We start from the raw sequence: 18982 nt of genomic DNA on the forward strand, positions 1-18982 counted from the left end.
TTATAATGGTATTATCTTGTTGTTTGCATTTCTAACATAAATACCAGCAGTTCAATTCAGTTTACTTATATAGCACAGATTCACATGAAATGTCATCTCAAGGCACTTCACAAGACAAATGGATGTACAAAATGTGTAGTAAATTCAATCATATAGACAGATTCAAGTTTGTTACATGCATTCCAGTTAATTCTGTATAGACATTTTTTAATAAGCATATTTGTGAGCCTACTGCATTATTATTAAATTTAATATAATTTCATACTTTTGTTTTCTTTGTCCAGGTTAACTTAAAAATTTAGCTATTATTTTTACACGTTAAATATCTAAACTACATCAAAGTAATTGCTAGGGATGCATAAATATGAAAAATTGGGCCGATGTTGATATCAGATATTAATACTGCTGTGAAGCCAGTACAATATTTTATTTAATCAATTTTTTATTTGATTACTCGATTAATCGTCAGAATAATCAATAGACTACTCAATAACTAAAATAATAAGTTATCAATAAATAAAATAATTGTTTACAACAGCTATAGCTTCTGCACTCCTCTATTTAAATTATAATAAGTAGAGTAATACATTACATCGCTCTTTATTTCTATTTGGCTTTCTCTGTCTTCCATGTATGCATTGTAGGATTATTAAATGGACCACAGAAGCCCGACCCACCACCCCATCATAAAGAAATAATTTTGACCCAACCCAAATTTCAGTTCAGACTCGAGCCATCGATCTAAACTCTATCAAAAAATGCCTTTTAAAGCATTTGAAGACTAAATATATGTAATGCTCAGTGACGTGCAGTCAGGGGAGAGCCTCACCTGACATCATGAAAGAATAATATAATGATAAGATAAATTTTATTGCTATTTTCACCCTGTGGTTTGTACAATAAAGTACCTATTTTTCATTTAGCTTAACCAATTCTGATTATTTTTTTCTTCAAAATTGCTGAATTTTCCCATTCAAATGCCCAGAAGTGAAGCCTGTGAAGCAGCAGTGAGCTGAGCCTCACCTGGGATTGATCAACCTCTGGCTAACTTCTCTGGCTGCCACTCTATGGGAACATGTTCCTCCTGTCTGTACGTCGCCAATTAAATGGTTAAAAAACATTTAATGTATGAACTGATTTTCCATAATTTAGCTTATATAATACAATGTACAGTGTTTTTTGTCACAAACTGTGTGTGTAACGTGATTCATGTTCTGAGGAGCGATCAGAAACGGCAGAGAACAGATTCGAGGTGAGGCAGGCAGTTCTCTTGCCTCATGGCAGGGGGCGCTCATGATCCCAGACATTGTGGCTCCACAACTGCAGAGTAAGAGACAGTAACAGCTGTCTACACGCAACTACACGCAACTAGTCTACGTGTAGCTTGGCTGATACAGAGCGAGAAAAGGTGGTTTGAGTTGTACTTCAATGGGTTTCCCCTTAGCTGTGCAGCATAGCACTAAATTAATAATATCTATATTTCCAAGTTTCATGGAGTTAACGGAATTATTCTACCTTGGCAGCATGGCTATGGATGGCATGTAAAAGTATAGTCTTTTTGCCCTTCAATGTTGTCCGCATGTGCAAAATTTCTGCATGTAAACAATAACATGCAGGGAGTCTTATGATTTTGATTAATAATAATAATAATAATTAATAATTTTTACTTTATTCATCCCAGCAGGGAAATTATTTCGCAGTTACAGCACACGACAGGAGCTGCATCTGCAGGCAGCCAGATGAGCCGGGACCGGGAGTCGAACCCGCGACGTCCGCGGGTCTAAGGCCTCCAAATGTGGGGCGCGCTAACCCCCTGCGCCACCGCAGCACTAAGTCAGTGCCTCACCAGCCATGAACCTCACCGCACGCCACTGGTCATGCTGTATTTATGATTTGTTAAAACAGTCAAACCCTAAACCCTAAAACAGACCATAGGCTTAAAAAGAAGAAGAAGACTCAATAACTACAGTAGATTGAAATGTTTAAAGAAAGTGTGGATGGGCTCTTTTGTTTGAATGCTCGATTTTATTACCCTTCCGACAGCATCTTCTTAATCCTCTCCTTCTCAGAGGCCAGGGTGATATCTGCACTCTGGCTGCGAAACAGCTTGTCCTCTGGTCCATTCACACACATCACTGGGGGAGACTGGAGTTCATCCGAGAGGTCCTGAGAAACACGTCAGTAAATGGACTCTCTTGGTGGAACGTACATTATAATCGACAACAAAGTGACTGCCTATAAAGGTGGAAATCTTTTCAAAGTTTTAATAAACTGCTTTTAAAGTTCAATTTAAAAATATAGACAAGCAACCATTTAGGAGTCAAGATTGATGTCCTCAATGAGCTCAGCATCTTAGGAATTTGCCGAAACGATACTTGCTAAATTAAATCAAGTTTCAGAACTTGACTAACATAAATGTCAGTTTTTAGATTTTTAACTCAGTTTCTTCATAAAGACAAACAAGACTCACCTGTGAGAACTGGATGAAGTCCAGGAAGTGGAAAAACAAAGAAATTTGTCATTAATAATTACACCATGCTCACTGCCCTTTCAAAATACACTGCTGACAAAAACAGCACCTTTGCAGTAAAAGGAGATTTTCAGACATAACTGATGCAGGTTAGAACAGATACTAGAGGAACTTCCTCAGCTCTATCACATGTGGAGGGATAGTATAGCAGGGAGCTGGCAATGGCAGTGAAGACCCTTCGACAACACTAACAGTGGTTGATGGTAGTATTGTTTGGTAGGGGTCGAATTTTGGATGTGCGTTCCACTAGCTGTTATTGTGCACTTGTTCTGCATCTGGGGCACTTTGACAACATTACAAAACATACAATGTTGTAAACAGTATGAGGACATCCATGCCCGTAACTTTGATCAGGTGGTCAGGTGCAAGTGTCATGGTGTTCGTTGATCTTGGAACAAAATAAATGATCTGTTTTGGATGGCTGAAACATTGAGAATATGTGTAGGTTGCCTGGTAAACCTATTTCAAACAGCTCCGGAGTACTTCTGGGGACTAGGGACTACAACCACCTGTGAGTAGCTGCAACACCAAATATATCTTAACACTTGAGACTCCCTCTGAAATGGTTAGTACTGCCTATTTTAATAGTTCTGACAGCAAATATACCTTGATATGCATTAATATGCACAGTGGAAACCACCATAGCATAGCAGGAATTAATGTTCATGATCTCCCTTCTCTATGTTTTTGGGGGTACAGCTAATCAGTGTCAAGGAACAGGACTGGTGCTCCTGGACTGGCTTTGCAAATGCCAGGAAATAGTGTGTCAAGTGGGCTGCAAAGTGGCGCAGTTGGTAGCACTGTTGCCTTGTAGCAAGAAGGTCCTGGGTTCGATGCTTTCTGCATGGACTTGTTCTCCCTGTGCACCTGGTTCTCTCCTGGTACTCCGGCTTCCTCCCACAGTCCACAGTTAATTGGTCTCTCTAAATTGTCCCTAGGTGTGAGTGTGTGTGTGTGAGTGGTTGTTTGTCCTGTCTGTCTCTGTGTTGCCCTGCGACAGACTGGTGGCCTGTCCAGGTGACCCCGCCTCTCGCCCGGAACGTTAGCTGGAGATAGGCACCAGCACCTCCTGACCCCACCAGGGACAAGGGTGTACAGAAAATGGATGGATGGATGGATGGTGTGTCAAGTAGCGTTGTGCAAAGGTGTTTCAGCTTCCCCAGCTGTATTTTCTCTCAAATATTATAGAATTAAACATGAGTGAATGGGTGGATTTTCTGTGAATAATTTTGAGTTGTACTCCACAGAAAAATCTGTGAGGACTCACTGTGATTTCTGACTATCCCACATACTAAGTATATCCCACCATAAGTCTACCTGATCTTGCTGTTTAACAAGTCTACAATACACTCTCTGTATGGCGACCTTCACTTACTGTTCTGGTTATCAGAGGACCTGAAACTGATAGCAACACTATCGCTTCTACCAAATTTCACCTTAACTGGCTGGTAATTTATGGGTGAGAGGGTTATATTTGGCTGTTCTTGTGTATATTAAATTTAGTCACAGAAGCAAAACAGAATTTGACAGTTTTTCTATAGCGGAAATACACTGTGGTTTATCAGTTTTTATTGATCAAAAGCCAGATGTAACCAACATTTTTATTGATCGATTTACTCTATGAGGCTTCTGGGCAGCTGAAAGTACAAAATGCAAATGTAGTGTCCTGCTGAGTAGCAGACGATAATTTTATCATTGTCCTAGATTTCCTCACTCTTGCTTCCCTTTGAGGCAAGTGACCCAGCTCATATTTCTTTAGATTTTCTTTCCACTCTCTCCCTCCTTCCTTTGGTACAATTACAGTACGCTTGTGCTTTAGCCTAACATTAAGATATTTTTCAGGATTTTTTATTATTGGTGCAGGTTTCGAATGGAAAGGGCAACACTCACCTGAGGGGCTGCAATTGTGAGAGCTGTGTTGGCTAGTTCTTTGTCCTGAGATTTTTCTCGGGCCAAACGAGCAGCATCTTTAACCTCCTTGAACTTCTCTGAAAACTTAAAAAATTGAAACAATTTAGTTAATTGATTCAAAACTATGAGTGATGACATATCAAGGAAATTGAAAGGACAGTTATACTTGGTTTAATTTTTGTTTAATATACCTGATGCAACTGCTGTTCCGTGGCAAAACCCAGTCCATAGACAGTATTGGCTCTGCTGTCGGCCCACTGACCAAACTTCTGAGATGTCTTAGTAAATGTCATGCTTGGTGTAACAGTGCAGTTGATAATTGCCTGGGTATGCAAAGGTGATAAGTCAGGTTAAGAACCTGAGATTCAGATACAAAATCCAGTGTTGTATAGTAACGAAGTAAAAACACTTCACTACTTTACTTAAGTATATTTTGGAGTACTTCATACTTTCCTCGAGTATGAAAATTTTTGATAACTTTCACTTTTACTTCACTATATTTCCGAACTTAATTGCGTACTTTTACTCCGATACATTTTCAATGTGTGGTTTAGTTACTCGTTACAAAAAAGCGAGAGAGAGAAACGCAAGTGTTTTGACCCCACCTGCCGATTAGCAAGTAGCAAGCAGGCTACCGAACAAAGTCGGTAGCCTGCTTGCCTGGGCTTGTTCATCACCACCAATAGGATACACCTGTTTCGCTTCTCCCATTAAACACAAAGCAAGTCTCGCAATCAGCAGCAGCCACATGGAGGAGGAGACGGAGACCACAACGACTGCAACTACGTCGGACACGGCTCCAGGGGAACCACCAGCTGGTGATGAGAGCCCATGGCCTTATTTAAACACAATATACTCTTTCGTGGGTGTTAAAAGATTTGTCGTACCGCATGCAGTTTATGTTATTCCTGCCCGAAGATATGGAAATTCTATCTTACAAAAACTCCCCGTCCAACTTGAAGAAACACATCGAGGTAACGTCTTATGAAATGGTTATAATCCTCCTGTGTCAGTAACTATAGCTTGGTCACTAGGCACTATTGTGAAATCTTGACCATAACGTTACCTGTATAAATGAACTTTGTTTGGTATTGTTTCAGTTCCACACGTGGCGTATTTAGCTTAGGGTTAATGTTGACTGTAGCAGGCTACCTAGACTCCTCTGGTCAAGGGGGACAGAAGCCATAGCGATAGCAATTTAGACTAAATTTAACGAATATAGGAAAGGCATGCAAGTTCAAAACCAGGTTTACAGATGCCAATAAGCTGCATTTCCCTCCCAATTCTTTTTTTCTTTTGCATAATGACCAGTTGTGTGCACCACCTACTGACTGTAGGATTGACTGATTCACTGATTTGTGAAGTAGAGTAATCGTAACAGATCTTTTTCTTCATGTTGGCCGCATTTTCTGTACTATTTATTTTTCTCATTTTCAGCACTGACCTTACTTGAAGGGAAAACTTAAGGCTTACAAAAACTTTGTATTTTCTGTCCTGGAGGGTATACTAAGAAGCTGGTTCAGTTGTAAAGCAGGTTAAGTTAACCTTGTGCTATAGGTAAAGCACCTAATTGTCTTAACTAAATGATGCCTGCAGGTATATCTATTAGCAGGTTTAATTTTGCCTGCACTTGGTTGTGTACATTATTTTAAGTGTATTTGACAAGTTTACCAAAATATAAAAAATGTCATTCAACCTGCATTCGCCTTGTTTTACTTTTTACTTGTACTTTTCATTACATTACTTGAGTACATCCATTTTTACAGTAATTTCCATACTTAAGTACAAGACGTTTCAGATACTTTAAGACTTTAACTCAAGTAACATTTCAGTCAGTGACTTGGACTTTTACCAAAGTCATATTTTGGAGAGGTACCTATACTTTTACTTGACTCTGAGATTTCAGTACTTTATACAACACTGACAAAAACAAAAATGGTGCAGTCAATAATTCAGTTAAATTTCAATTATTTATTTCAATTAATTATTTATTTATTTATTATTTATTTATATCAATTTATATCAATTAAAAACAAAAGTCATCCCAAGGCATTTTACAAAATTGTTTCTGGTTATCAATAAATACAGTCAGATTCAGTTTTCTATTCACTTCGGTAAAATGTTTTTGGTCTCGGGAAACCCAGACTCATTGAGTCAATGATTTGCAGCAACAACACTTTCTGGACAAACACATAGCTGTGGACAGTGGATTGCTTTAAGTCTTTAACCTTACGATATCATCTCAAAGTAATTGGCAAAATAAGTCAATTTAATTTCAATCATACAGACATAGTCACCACATTTCAATTTGATCCTAGTTATCAAATAATGCAGTTAAATTCAGGTTACTATAGAATAAAATACTCCATTCAGAGCAATGCAGACAGATTTATGTCCATATAAAGAATGATAAATGCCCAGCAGACATTTTCTAGACCTACATACAGTGTTTGTTTATTAATGTGGAAGTAGTCATAGCCTAGTCCTGAAGGTTTCCACATCATCTTTATCTTCACAATCCTGAAACAGATTAAAAGTCCCAGAGCTTTACTCCCTGTTTTACCAACTCTAAGAAATGATTATGTAAACTCCACATTTCAGCTGTGACACATTTGGCAAAACATGGTGGACAGCCAGAGCAGCACTGAAGATTACTGTGGAGCCAGAGAAGAGTGTTGGCTACTGAGGATCATCCCACACTGCCCCCTGAGAAGCAGAAATATGGGTCATAGTAGGTGCTAAAAAGACCCTCCCCCCAGTCCCTGATGTGACCTCTTCCTCATAATCCAAATCCCTGAAGGAAAGGAGCTGTAGAAGCTCATATGCTGACAGGCCACCCATGTCACCAGACAACTTTCAAGATCCAGTGAAAAAAGTCACTTTAAAAGAATATTACTGTTTGACAGTTTTCTTTTAATTATAGTGTCTTTAGTACTCACTTTGGTTCCACCCACACTAATAATACGATAGGCGTTGCGGTTGGCATCATAGAAGAAGGACACTGTCACAGCATGCTTGCTAGCAGGTATCCAGTTCCTCTTGGTGGTGGGATCAATCTGGAAAACATGGGCACGAGTGCTGAATATCGGCTGCTCCCTGGAGAAAGGAAGACAAGAAGGATCCTGAAATTGTGAAGAAAAAAAGAAAGGTTTTGCAAACCAAAACCAGGAGCAACTCAAAAAAAGCATAATGCACAGAAGGCAATGTTGGTAAGAGTAATAAAGCAATTGCAAAAACCTACTGATGTCTTGACTTTTTAGCTTAAGAGAAAACTTTAAAATATGTGTGTGCATCGGATCTGATCCTTTCCCCTAGAATTATTTTTCTACCACTCACCAGCTGTACAAAGGAAGTTAGCAAACAATGTTGCTAGCTCACTTGAATAATGTTTAGCTTCTCTGTAAAGTCTGAGCTGCACTAGAATGGTTTTGAAAAAAAAAATCCAATATATAAATTATGTACAAGGCAACAATGTTTGTAGTGTTGAGGGATTATTTCCTCATTAATAAGAAAAACTTTTTCAATGTTTCCTCTTCAGCAGTTATTCATGCTACTGTCCTAAACCCCAACTATTTTAAATCTAGGTCATATAAAAAGACATTGATCACACTCATATTGATTTGGTCAAGATGTACGTTCTAAATGTACAGTTGAACGACAATAAAGTCTGTCTATGTCAGAATTTCTGACTATTTGGATGCAGTTGTGAATAGAATTCCAAAGAAGAAAGACATCAGCAATCTATGACCAATTTTTTTAATGCTCAGCAATCTGAGAAATAATATGAGGAGTCTGCAAGTTTTTCTCCCCAGTACTTGGCCATCAGTTCAAATAGCAGAAAAGATTTTAACTGAATAAACTTTTAAGATTTCTGGACCCTCTTTATGTCCAAAAAAGAAGGTGCCATTTAGCCAAACTTTGGCCATAATGCATAGCTTCATGTTGTGAGAACATCAAACACTTACCAAGTATCATGGTGGAGAATAAATAATTTGCAGTTGTTTGTCGGGCACAAATATAAGCATCTTCTAACCACAGAGTCTTCAGGCAAACTAAAGTATTTTAGAATCCAGTGTGACATTGTCTCTGATATTTAAATCTTGGACCAAACTTGGTCAGCAACAGAACAATGATCTTTCTAAAATCTTTCACTTTTGACCCCAAACATTCAGTTGTCTCCTAGATATCCAACTATCAGACAGAATTTTATTTCAGCAAAAAGCAAGTTTAAAACTATGCATCCAAACCAATGGAAGAATGCCCACACTGAAATATTATTTATAAGTAACTCAGCCAAAGTCCAGAGAACCAAATCTTCCTCTGCTCTACTAAAAAAGGGTTGAGGAAACAAGATCCCCAGAATCTGAGTGGAGAACTTTTAAAATGTAAAGTGGGTTCATATTGTCAAGTATGGTTACAGACTCTTACCAAAGAAGACTGAAAGCTGAAATTGAATCAAAATGAGCTTTAATTGTCGTGCTCTGTGTTTTCTGCGTGTTGATTTCGAGTTTTCGGTGTCTCTGTGTCTCCGTGTTGTCCTGTTCTCCCCTTGATTAGTTCCCAGGTGTTTCTTGTTCCCTGATTACCCCAGTGTTTTTAGTGTCCCCTGTGTGTCTGTTCTTTGTCGGGTCCTCGTTGCTTGTCGCCTCGTGTTTGTCAAGTCTGCCTTTGTCACCCGTTGTGAGCATCTGCCCTGCGCTCCTTTGTGCTGCCTGGTCTTTTGGACTTTTATTTTCATTAAAAACTGTCGATTCATCTTGACCTGGGTCTATTGCCTCTGCCTCACCACCGCGCCTCATGGCATTAATAAAACAATAAATGAAGGTAATGCAAGATGGATATTACACCTTTTAAATAACAGATTTAACAGATCAAACCTTTAAATTGAATCACTGGGTTAATGTCCCATTATATATGATCAAATGTTTGAATTAATTTATTATGATTTAATTTTGCATCACTAAACCCTGGTAATTTAGCAGTGGTGGGTACACTTTTCAGAGCCACTGTAGTTGTAAAAACTACTGCATGATGATCAGTGGTTTTCATACGCTTCTGTTTTTGATAAGTAATGACAATGTAAAAATGTTATGTGCTGCCGTTAATCTGAGGTCACTTAAGCAACTGTTTGGAACCAGATCTATTATATTATATACTGGATATATATATATATATATATATATATATATATATATATACATACACACAGGGGTTGTACACTGCCTGGCCAAAAGTCGCCACCAAAAAATGGTCACACTCTAATATTTTGTTGGACCGCCTTTAGCTTTGATTACAGCCCGCATTCGCTGTGGCATTGTTTCAATAAGCTTCTGCAGTGTCACAAGATTTATTTCCATCCAGTGTTGCATTAATCTTTCACCAAGATCTTGTATTGATGATGGGAGAGTCTGACCACTGCGCAAAGCCTTCTCCAGCACATCCCAAAGATTCTCAATGGGGTTAAGGTCTGGACTCTATGGTGGCCAATCTATGTGTGAACAAGATGTCTCATGCTCCCTGAACCACTCTTTCACAATGTGAGCCCAATGAATCCTGGCATTGTCATCTTGGAATATGCCCGTTCCATTTGGGAAGACAAAATCCATTGATGGAATAACCTGGTCATTCAGTATATTCAGGTAGTCAGCTGACCTCATTCTTTGGGCACACAATGTTGCTGAACCTAGACCTGACCAACTGCAGCAACCCCAGATCATAGCACTGCCCCCACAGGCTTGTACAGTAGGCACTAGGCATGATGGGTGCATCACTTCACCTGCCTCTCTTCTTACCCTGATGCACCCATCACTCTGCAACAGGGTAAATCTGGACTCATCAGACCACATGACACTCTTCCATTCCTCCAGAGTCCAATCTTTATGCTCCCTAGCAAACTGAAGCCTTTTTTTCTGGTTAGCCTTACTGATTAGAGGTTTTCTTACGGCTACACAGCTGTTCAATCCCAACCCCTTGAGTTCCCTTCGCATTGTGCGTGTTGAAATGCTTTTGCGTTCACAATTAAACATACTCCTGAGTTCTGCTGTTGTTTTTCTTCGATTTGATTTGACCAAACGTTTAAGTAATCGCCGATCACGATCATTCAGACTAACGTCTTTTCCACGACCACAGGATGTGTCTTTTGCCATGGTTGTTTAAGAAATGAGGAGTTACTCATTGCATCAGCTGGGGTTAAATAACTTGTTGCCAGCTGCAAGATAATCGCCTATGCAGTACTTATCCAATAGGAGGCTTGTACCTATTTGCTTAGTTAAATCCAGGTGGCGACTTTTTTTTTTGGCCAGGCAGTGTATATATATATATATATATATATATACCCCGTTTGTATATATATATACACTGCTCAAAAAATAAAGGGAACACTCAAATAACACATCCTAGATCTGAATGAAAGAAATATTCTCATTGAATACTTTGTTCTGTACAAAGTTGAATGTGCTGACAACAAAATCACACAAAAATCATCAATGGAAATCAAATTTATTAACCAATGGAGGCCTGGATTTGGAGCCACACACAAAATTAAAGTGAAATAACACTACACGCTGATCCAACTTTAATGTAATGTCCTTAAAACAAGTCAAAATGAGGCTCAGTATTGTGTGTGGCCTCCACGTGCCTGTATGACCTCCCTACAACGCCTGGGCATGCTCCTGATGAGGTGGCAGATGGTCTCCTGAGGGATCTCCTCCCAGACCTGGACTAAAGCATCCGCCAACTCCTGGACAGTCTGTGGTGCAACGTGACGTTGGTGGATGGAGCGAGACATGATGTCCCAGATGTGCTCAATTGGACTCAGGTCTGGGGAACGGGCTGGCCAGTCCATAGCTTCAATGCCTTCATCTTGCAGGAACTGCTGACACACTCCAGCCACATGAGGTCTAGCATTGTCCTGCATTAGGAGGAACCCAGGGCCAACCGCACCAGCATATGGTCTCACAAGGGGTCTGAGGATCTCATCTCGGTACCTAATGGCAGTCAGGCTACCTCTGGTGAGCACATGGAGGGCTGTGCGGCCCTCCAAAGAAATGCCACCCCACACCATTACTGACCCACTGCCAAACCGGTCATGCTGAAGGATGTTGCAGGCAGCAGACCGCTCTCCACGGTGTCTCCAGACTCTGTCACGTCTGTCACATGTGCTCAGTGTGAACCTGCTTTCATCTGTGAGGAGTACAAGGCGCCAGTGGCGAATTTGCCAATCCTGGTGTTCTCTGGCAAATGCCAAGTGTCCTGCACGGTGTTGGGCTGTGAGCACAACCCCCATCTGTGGACGTCGGGCCCTCATACCATCCTCATGGAGTCGGTTTCTAATCGTTTGTGCAGACACATGCACATTTGTGGCCTGCTGGAGGTCATTTTGCAGGGCTCTGGCAGTGCTCCTCCTGTTCCTTCTTGCACAAAGGCGGAGGTAGCGGTCCTGCTGCTGGGTTGTTGCCCTCCTACGGCCTCATCTACATCTCCTGGTGTACTGGCCTGTCTCCTGGTAGCGCCTCCAGCCTCTGGACACTACATTGACAGACACAGCAAACCTTCTTGCCACAGCTCACATTGATGTGCCATCCTGGATGAGCTGCACTACCTGAGCCACTTGTGTGGGTTGTGGAGTCCGTCTCATGCTACCACGAGTGTGAAAGCATCACCAACATTCAAGACTGACCAAAACATCAGCCAGACAGCATAGGTACTGAGAAGTGGTGTGTGGTCCCAACTGCAGAACCACTCCTTTATTGAGTGTGTCTTGCTAATTGCCAATAATTTCCACTTGTTGTCTATTCCATTTGCACAACAGCAGGTGAAATTGGTTGTCAATCAGTGCTGCTTCCTAAGTGGACAGTTTGATTTCACAGAAGTTTGATTTACTTGGAGTTATATTGTGTTGTTTAAGTGTTCCCTTTATTTTTTTGAGCAGTGTATATATATTGTTCTTCTATATGAACCTTCCACCATGACTGATGAATTATAATTTCTAGCTTGCTTAATCAGAGGACTTATTCTTTGGTTTTTAGTTACTCTGGCATAATAACTATTTGTATGCTTTTAAAAAAATATGAAAAATATTTCTAATCCATTTTAACAAAAATAAATTGCTAAGAAAAACACGACATAGATGATGCTGCTCATTCTTTTTAGTCAGCTATCTAGTTGATGTGCTGAACTTAAATGTGTAATTACTGAAACCAGGACACTGCTTCAGTGCAGAATCTTTAAGTGATTGGGTTTCTCCCAACAGAATTGGGTTATTTTTGTCTGACAGTGGGCATTAATAGCCAATCCCATAAGTCAAAGCTTTATCCAAAAATCTTGTGGGTGGAGTAGTCGTTTTACAATTGGAAGATTGTAGGTTTAATTTCAGCATCCTCCTACCACTTGTCAGTGTACCCCTGGGGCTGGCACTTAACCCCAGCATGCCTACTGACAGTGTTGTATAGTAACGAAGTAAAAACACTTCACTACTTTACTTAAGTATATTTTGGAGTACTTCATACTTTCCTCGAGTATGAACATTTTTGATGACTTTCACTTTTACTTCACTATATTTCCGAACTTAATTGCGTACTTTTACTCCGATACATTTTCAATGTGTGGTTTAGTTACTCGTTACAAAAAAGCGAGAGAGAGAAACAAAGTGTTTTGATCCCACCTACTGATTGACTGCAACAAAGTCCGTAGCCTACTTGCCTGGGCTTGTTCATCACCTCCAATAGCATACACCTGTTTCGCTTCTCCCATTAAACACAAAGCAAGTCTCGCAATCAGCAGCAGCCACATGGAGGAGGAGACGGAGACCACAACGACTGCAACTACGTCAGACACGGCTCCAGGGGAACCACCAGCTGGTGATGAGAGCCCATGGCCTTATTTAAACACAATATACTCTTTCGTGGGTGTTAAAGATTCATCGTACCGCATGCAGTTTATGTTATTCCTGCCCGAAGATGTGGAAATTCTATCTTACAAAAACTCCCCGTCCAACTTGAAGAAACACATCGAGGTAACGTCTTATGAAATGGTTATAATCCTCCTGTTTCAGTAACTATAGCTTGGTCACTAGACACTACTGTGAAATCTTGACCATAACGTTACCTGTATAAATGAACTTTGTTTGGCATTGTTTCAGTTCCACACGTGGTGTATTTAGCTTAGGCTTAATGTTGACTGTAGCAGGCTACCTAGACTCCTCTGTTCAAGGGGGACAGAAGCCATAGCGATAGCAATTTAGACTAAATTTAACGAATAATAATCAGTTGTAAAGCAGGTTAAGTTAACCTTGTGCTATAGGTAAAGCACCTAATTGTCTTAACTAAATGGTGCCTGCAGGTATATCTATTAGCAGGTTTAATTTTGCCTGCACTTGGTTGTGTACATTATTTTAAGTGTATTTGACAAGTTTACCAAAATATAAAAAAATGTCATTCAAACTGCATTCGCCTTGTTTTACTTTTTACTTGTACTTTTCATTACATTACTTGAGTACATCCATTTTTACAGTAATTTCCATACTTAAGTACAAGAAGTTTCAGATACTTTAAGACTTTAACTCAAGTAACATTTCAGTCAGTGACTTGGACTTTTACCAAAGTCATATTTTGGAGAGGTACCTATACTTTTACTTGACTCTGAGATTTCAGTACTTTATACAACACTGCCTACTGACCTACATATTTGTATGCAAGTGTGAATAGGTGAATGTGGCTTTTCTGTAAACCATTTTGAGTGGTCATATTGATGACCCAAAGTGCTTTATGTTGGCCACCTCATTCTCAATGGTGGCCAGTTCTGCTGCCAAAGGTTTGTGTTGTCAATTGGCTGCTGGGATGGACAGGTGGTTGGCTTGACTGCGCTGGGGGATGTAGAGGCAGAGTTGGGGCGCAGGGTTTCTCCCTGCCCTTTTCTGGATCAAGGCTGCTGCTTCAGTTCTTGACTGCCAATCTGAGAGCCAGAGCTTTCTGGCCCTCCCTGCTCTTGGGGGCTGAGTGCTGCAAGGTTTCTACTCTTCTTACCATTGTAACATATTTGCAATTCCAGGTATCATTCATCCACTCTGACCTTCACACCAACACACCTATGCAAATTGACCAGGGGGTTAACATTTATACAAACCGTTAACCGCATGTCTGTAACAAGTTGTTAAAACCGCATTTTGTTAAAGCAACTTGTCTACTTTGATGTCAGATAAAATCCTGATATTATAGACAATTAAGCAATTAGGATAACATTTCCACATATCGTTTCCGTAAAGCAAATCTGCCCTGATTTATGTAGGCAATTGGCTCCTGAATGTGGTTTTCCTAAAAAAATTTAAGTGATTGATTGATTTCTTAATATAAAATTTAAAAAATATTCTATAAACAGCCACGACTATGAATTATCTCAAGATTATGGTATTAGACCAAAGAAAATGGTAAGACAAAGTGTCATTTTGATAAATGATTTAGTCAGAATCAACCTTTGAGTTTGAGGGGGGGAAATAGAACACTCAGTTTGAAAGCAAAATCATCAGAATGTGTCTGATTAATGTAAACCACAGAAATATTCATCAGAATAACTGTTTTGCTTTGGGGTTCACTCATTGCAGTTTTCTGGTTGATCTCCATTCTTTAAAAGGCCTGACCTGCCGAATCTGAGTTTTCTTAATATGAACTTTTTTGTCTGAAAAGCTGCTAAATATATGACAAATTTGATAATTTGGCAACAGATTATTAGTGGTGACTATTGTTGACCGCCCACGTGCAGACACCTGGTGGGCGGGCCTGTCAGTCAGTCAGTCAGGTCTCATGGCAGAGCAAAAGAAGACATTGACTGATTTTCAGACCTATGTGGAGGGGAAGGAGATCGATGGATAGGATTGGTTTCACATGGAAGAATCGGCTGATCACCCGCCTTCTAAATTCAAGGAAGAATTTTAATAGTGCCCCCTAGTCTCATTAACATACCTGTCAAGTCTCCCGTTTTAACGGTATTTTACCCTTCTGTCGGCCTGCTCCCCTATTAGTATCCCAGCACCCGCCCACCTGTCTCTCTCTCCGACGGCAGCAGCGGACGGATAAATGTTTCCCGTATTATCAAGTCCAAAACTTGGTAGGTAATTTCTAAGGTATGGATTTCAGGGCTTTGCATCCCGAGTTCATAACTACATAGGCAACAAACTTCAAGATTGAAATCTGCTGAAGAATCACGTCACTGAGATTCAAAAAGTTTGTTACCTTTCTCTGTGGTGAGGAAACATCTTAGAAGGCGACCAGAACTCCTTTGCTGTAAAAATAAAAAAAAGTCAGATTTAGTCAGGAATGGAGCAGATTGACAGTTAAATAGAGGTCTAGTTTGTTCTCCTCCAGGCACCATTACTTACCCCATTTCGTTTGGAAACCTTGTTGAATGTTATCTAACAACTATAGCCGCCGCTGTCTCAGTCCGTCTCCGGCTTTCAGTCCAAACCACCAGATACTTAATCCCGCTTTATTCTCTGGGTTAAAGCTTTAGTGCCCGGAGCTGCTCTGCCGTTTAGGTGTTAGTACCCGCTGTCCACGGAGCAACAACACTCCCAGCTGACCTCAGTGACTACAAAGCCCACACTCCGGATCAGCTCTCAGTCAGGTCAAACAACACGCATCCGCTCTCTGCTTTTCCTCTTTCTAATTCCGTCCTGTTTCCTGCAGCAGTGTTCAGCTCTTTATTCAGTCAGCGGCGGAGCGCCCGGTAGCCGTGCAGCGTCTGGACTGCAGCCGCTCCCGCTGCATGTGGAAGGCAGCAGAGCAGGAGCTAGGAAAGTGTGTCAACCTGCCTGCAGCCGGCGCGGCGCAGCGCCGCGCGCCCCCGTGCGCTCGGACAGCTTTGTTTGAGCCAAAGGTTTGACGGCGCGCAGGAGAAAAGTCACGCTTTCCAAAAGCTGCTCAGGGGGACATCACACATACTGCTTATCCTGAAATATATTTGCTAATTTGTTCAATATAAAAAAATAATAATAATAATTTTCCTGCTGGGATGAATAAAGTAATTCTATTCTATTCAATAAACAAGAGCATCATGATGAGAGTAATCAAGAGAAACTTTATTTGTCATGATTAGCAGATTTTAAAGAAGCAAAACAAAACTGGTTTAATTCTGCAAAAAAACGGCGAGGGATCGTGTCCTGTTCCTACTAAAACATACAGTAAATTATTGTGTGATCATTTATTGGTGGTTTTTAGGATCAATCAAACTCTAAAAACGGTTGGAAGTTTCACTACCTGTTCATGAAAAAGATGTAATGCATTATGAGAGCTAGTAAGTACATTTGACTCAGCAGGGTTTAATTCTAAATCTGATGTAATGTCAATAAAAGATACTAAATAGTTCATTGCTGTAGAATAAAAAAACAGCAAATTCATAAATTCTTTAGGCTTGTACAAGATTTTAAACTGTTACATTTAAGACAAACATCAGGTTGGTTAACTGCTAGCCTCCAGTGCTAAGATGACTAATCATGTATGTGGTCAAAAGGGTCAAAAATACTCGTGTTGTATCACAAGTTGAGCCGGAGTGAAATAGGAGGAGTAAGTTTCTCTAATGCGGGAAATGACACCAAACTTTTAGTTAACTTTTCATATTTCTGGGAAAACACAAAAAGGAAAACATTGGATTAGAGAATAAATATAAAAGCTCATTTAATCAAAAGTAGGTCATTTTTAACTATAACAGATCTTAACCAATTACTTTTTTTTAAGTCAACACTGTTTAAGCACTTAATAATATCTTTAATCTTACAGCAGGATTAAAGCTGCAGTATGTAACTTTTACAAAATTATGTTGTTTTTCACATTTGTAACATTTCAACACATAATAAAAGATTGAGCTTCTCTAACTACCTCCAGTGCTCTTATTGCCATCCAAAGAAAAGCACTGCTTCTGGTCAGAAAGAATCAATAAGAGCCAGGAGGGTCGTAGTGCTGTCAATCAACCTCATGTAGCCACTGCTCAATGTGCTATTGGCACATTGAGTGGCCAGCAGTGGCCATGCTAACTAGCCTGATCGTTTATGACAGGCTCTGTTGTGGGGAACCAGCTGTAGCCTAGCAGAGAGTAAGGGTGTGAGCAGCCATTACACTGCAGTGATTGACAGCGCTGAGACCCTCCTAGCACTAATTGGTTCCAAGTGGTGCATTTCTGGTTAGAACTTGGAGAACTGGCAGAAGGCAGAGGAGCTTCACAGATTATCTTTATCATATTAAAATGTTACATTACTAGTGATAGTTTTTTATATTATTTGTTTGTCAGGAGATTATATATCTATTGACATTACATACATTTTGCAAAACTTACATGACTTCTCCAATTTTATGTTCCCTTAATGAACATAAATCATCATACTGACATAACAAAAACAAGAAAAAATGAATACAAATAAATACCTAAATAATAATAATAATAAAGGGGTGGGAGGTGGCATTGTAGAGCTAAAATGTAATTATATTTGACATTTTTTATTATTTTTTTTAATTAAACCTAGTCACATGATGGGTCAGTTAAATCATTCTATGCATTATGAAGGCAAAGATTTTATGCATTCCGCAAAATTTTGCTGAACTACCCCTCACTGTTAAGGAAATGTTTTTTATCTTCAAACATACACTGCCTGGCCAAAAAAAAAAGTCGCCACCTGGATTTAACTAAGCAAATAGGTACAAGCCTCCTATTGGATAAGTACTGCATAGGCGATTATCTTTCAGCTGGCAACAAGTTATTTAACCCCAGCTGATGCAATGAGTAACTCCTCATTTCTTAAACAACCATGGCAAAAGACACATCCTGTGGTCGTGGAAAAGACGTTAGTCTGTTTAAGAAGGGTCAAATCATTGGCATGCATCAAGCAGAGAAAACATCTAAGGAGATTGCAGAAACTACTAGAATTGGGTTAAGAACTGTCCAACGCATCATTAAAAACTGGAAGGATGGTGGGGAACCATCGTCTTCCAGGAAGAAATGTGGTCGGAAAAAAATCCTGAATGATCGTGATCGGCGATTACTTAAACGTTTGGTCAAATCAAATCGAAGAAAAACAACAGCAGAACTCAGGAGTATGTTTAATTGTGAACGCAAAAGCATTTCCACACGCACAATGCGAAGGGAACTCAAGGGGTTGGGATTGAACAGCTGTGTAGCCGTAAGAAAACCTCTAATCAGTAAGGCTAACCAGAAAACAAGGCTTCAGTTTGCTAGGGAGCATAAAGATTGGACTCTGGAGGAATGGAAGAGGGTCATGTGGTCTGATGAGTCCAGATTTACCCTGTTCCAGAGTGATGGGTGCATCAGGGTAAGAAGAGAGGCAGGTGAAGTGATGCACCCATCATGCCTAGTGCCTACTGTACAAGCCTGTGGGGGCAGTGCTATGATCTGGGGTTGCTGCAGTTGGCCAGGTCTAGGTTCAGCAACATTGTGTGCCCAAAGAATGAGATCAGCTGACTACCTGAATATACTGAATGACCAGGTTATTCCATCAATGGATTTTGTCTTCCCAAATGGAACGGGCATATTCCAAGATGA

The 18982-nt window shown here is 40.1% G+C and overlaps 1 protein-coding gene across 6 annotated transcripts in view; it reads right to left on the reverse strand.

Annotated features, from left to right (window-relative positions):
* Positions 1-16245, reverse strand: part of LOC102227992 (homer protein homolog 3-like) — a 28628-nt gene extending 12383 nt beyond the window's left edge. Inside the window, exons 1-7 of one of the 6 annotated variants that reach the window (XM_023335189.1) lie at positions 15813-16245; positions 15667-15715; positions 7381-7537; positions 4633-4764; positions 4421-4525; positions 2471-2479; positions 2033-2145 (exon numbers count right to left, since the gene is read on the reverse strand). In XM_023335189.1, the coding sequence (XP_023190957.1) occupies positions 2033-2145; positions 2471-2479; positions 4421-4525; positions 4633-4764; positions 7381-7537; positions 15667-15689 (539 nt within the window). In that variant the 5' untranslated portion in view covers positions 15690-15715; positions 15813-16245. Of the gene's footprint in view, positions 1-2032; positions 2167-2470; positions 2480-4420; positions 4526-4632; positions 4765-7380; positions 7538-15666; positions 15716-15812 lie in introns of all 6 variants that reach the window. The other 5 variants (XM_023335191.1, XM_023335192.1, XM_023335187.1 and 2 more) reach the window with 5 other exon arrangements.
* Between the last annotated feature and the right edge of the window lie 2737 nt (positions 16246-18982).

This window comes from Xiphophorus maculatus, chromosome 6 (genome assembly GCF_002775205.1).
Source record: "Xiphophorus maculatus strain JP 163 A chromosome 6, X_maculatus-5.0-male, whole genome shotgun sequence".
Classification (NCBI taxonomy): domain Eukaryota; kingdom Metazoa; phylum Chordata; class Actinopteri; order Cyprinodontiformes; family Poeciliidae; genus Xiphophorus; species Xiphophorus maculatus.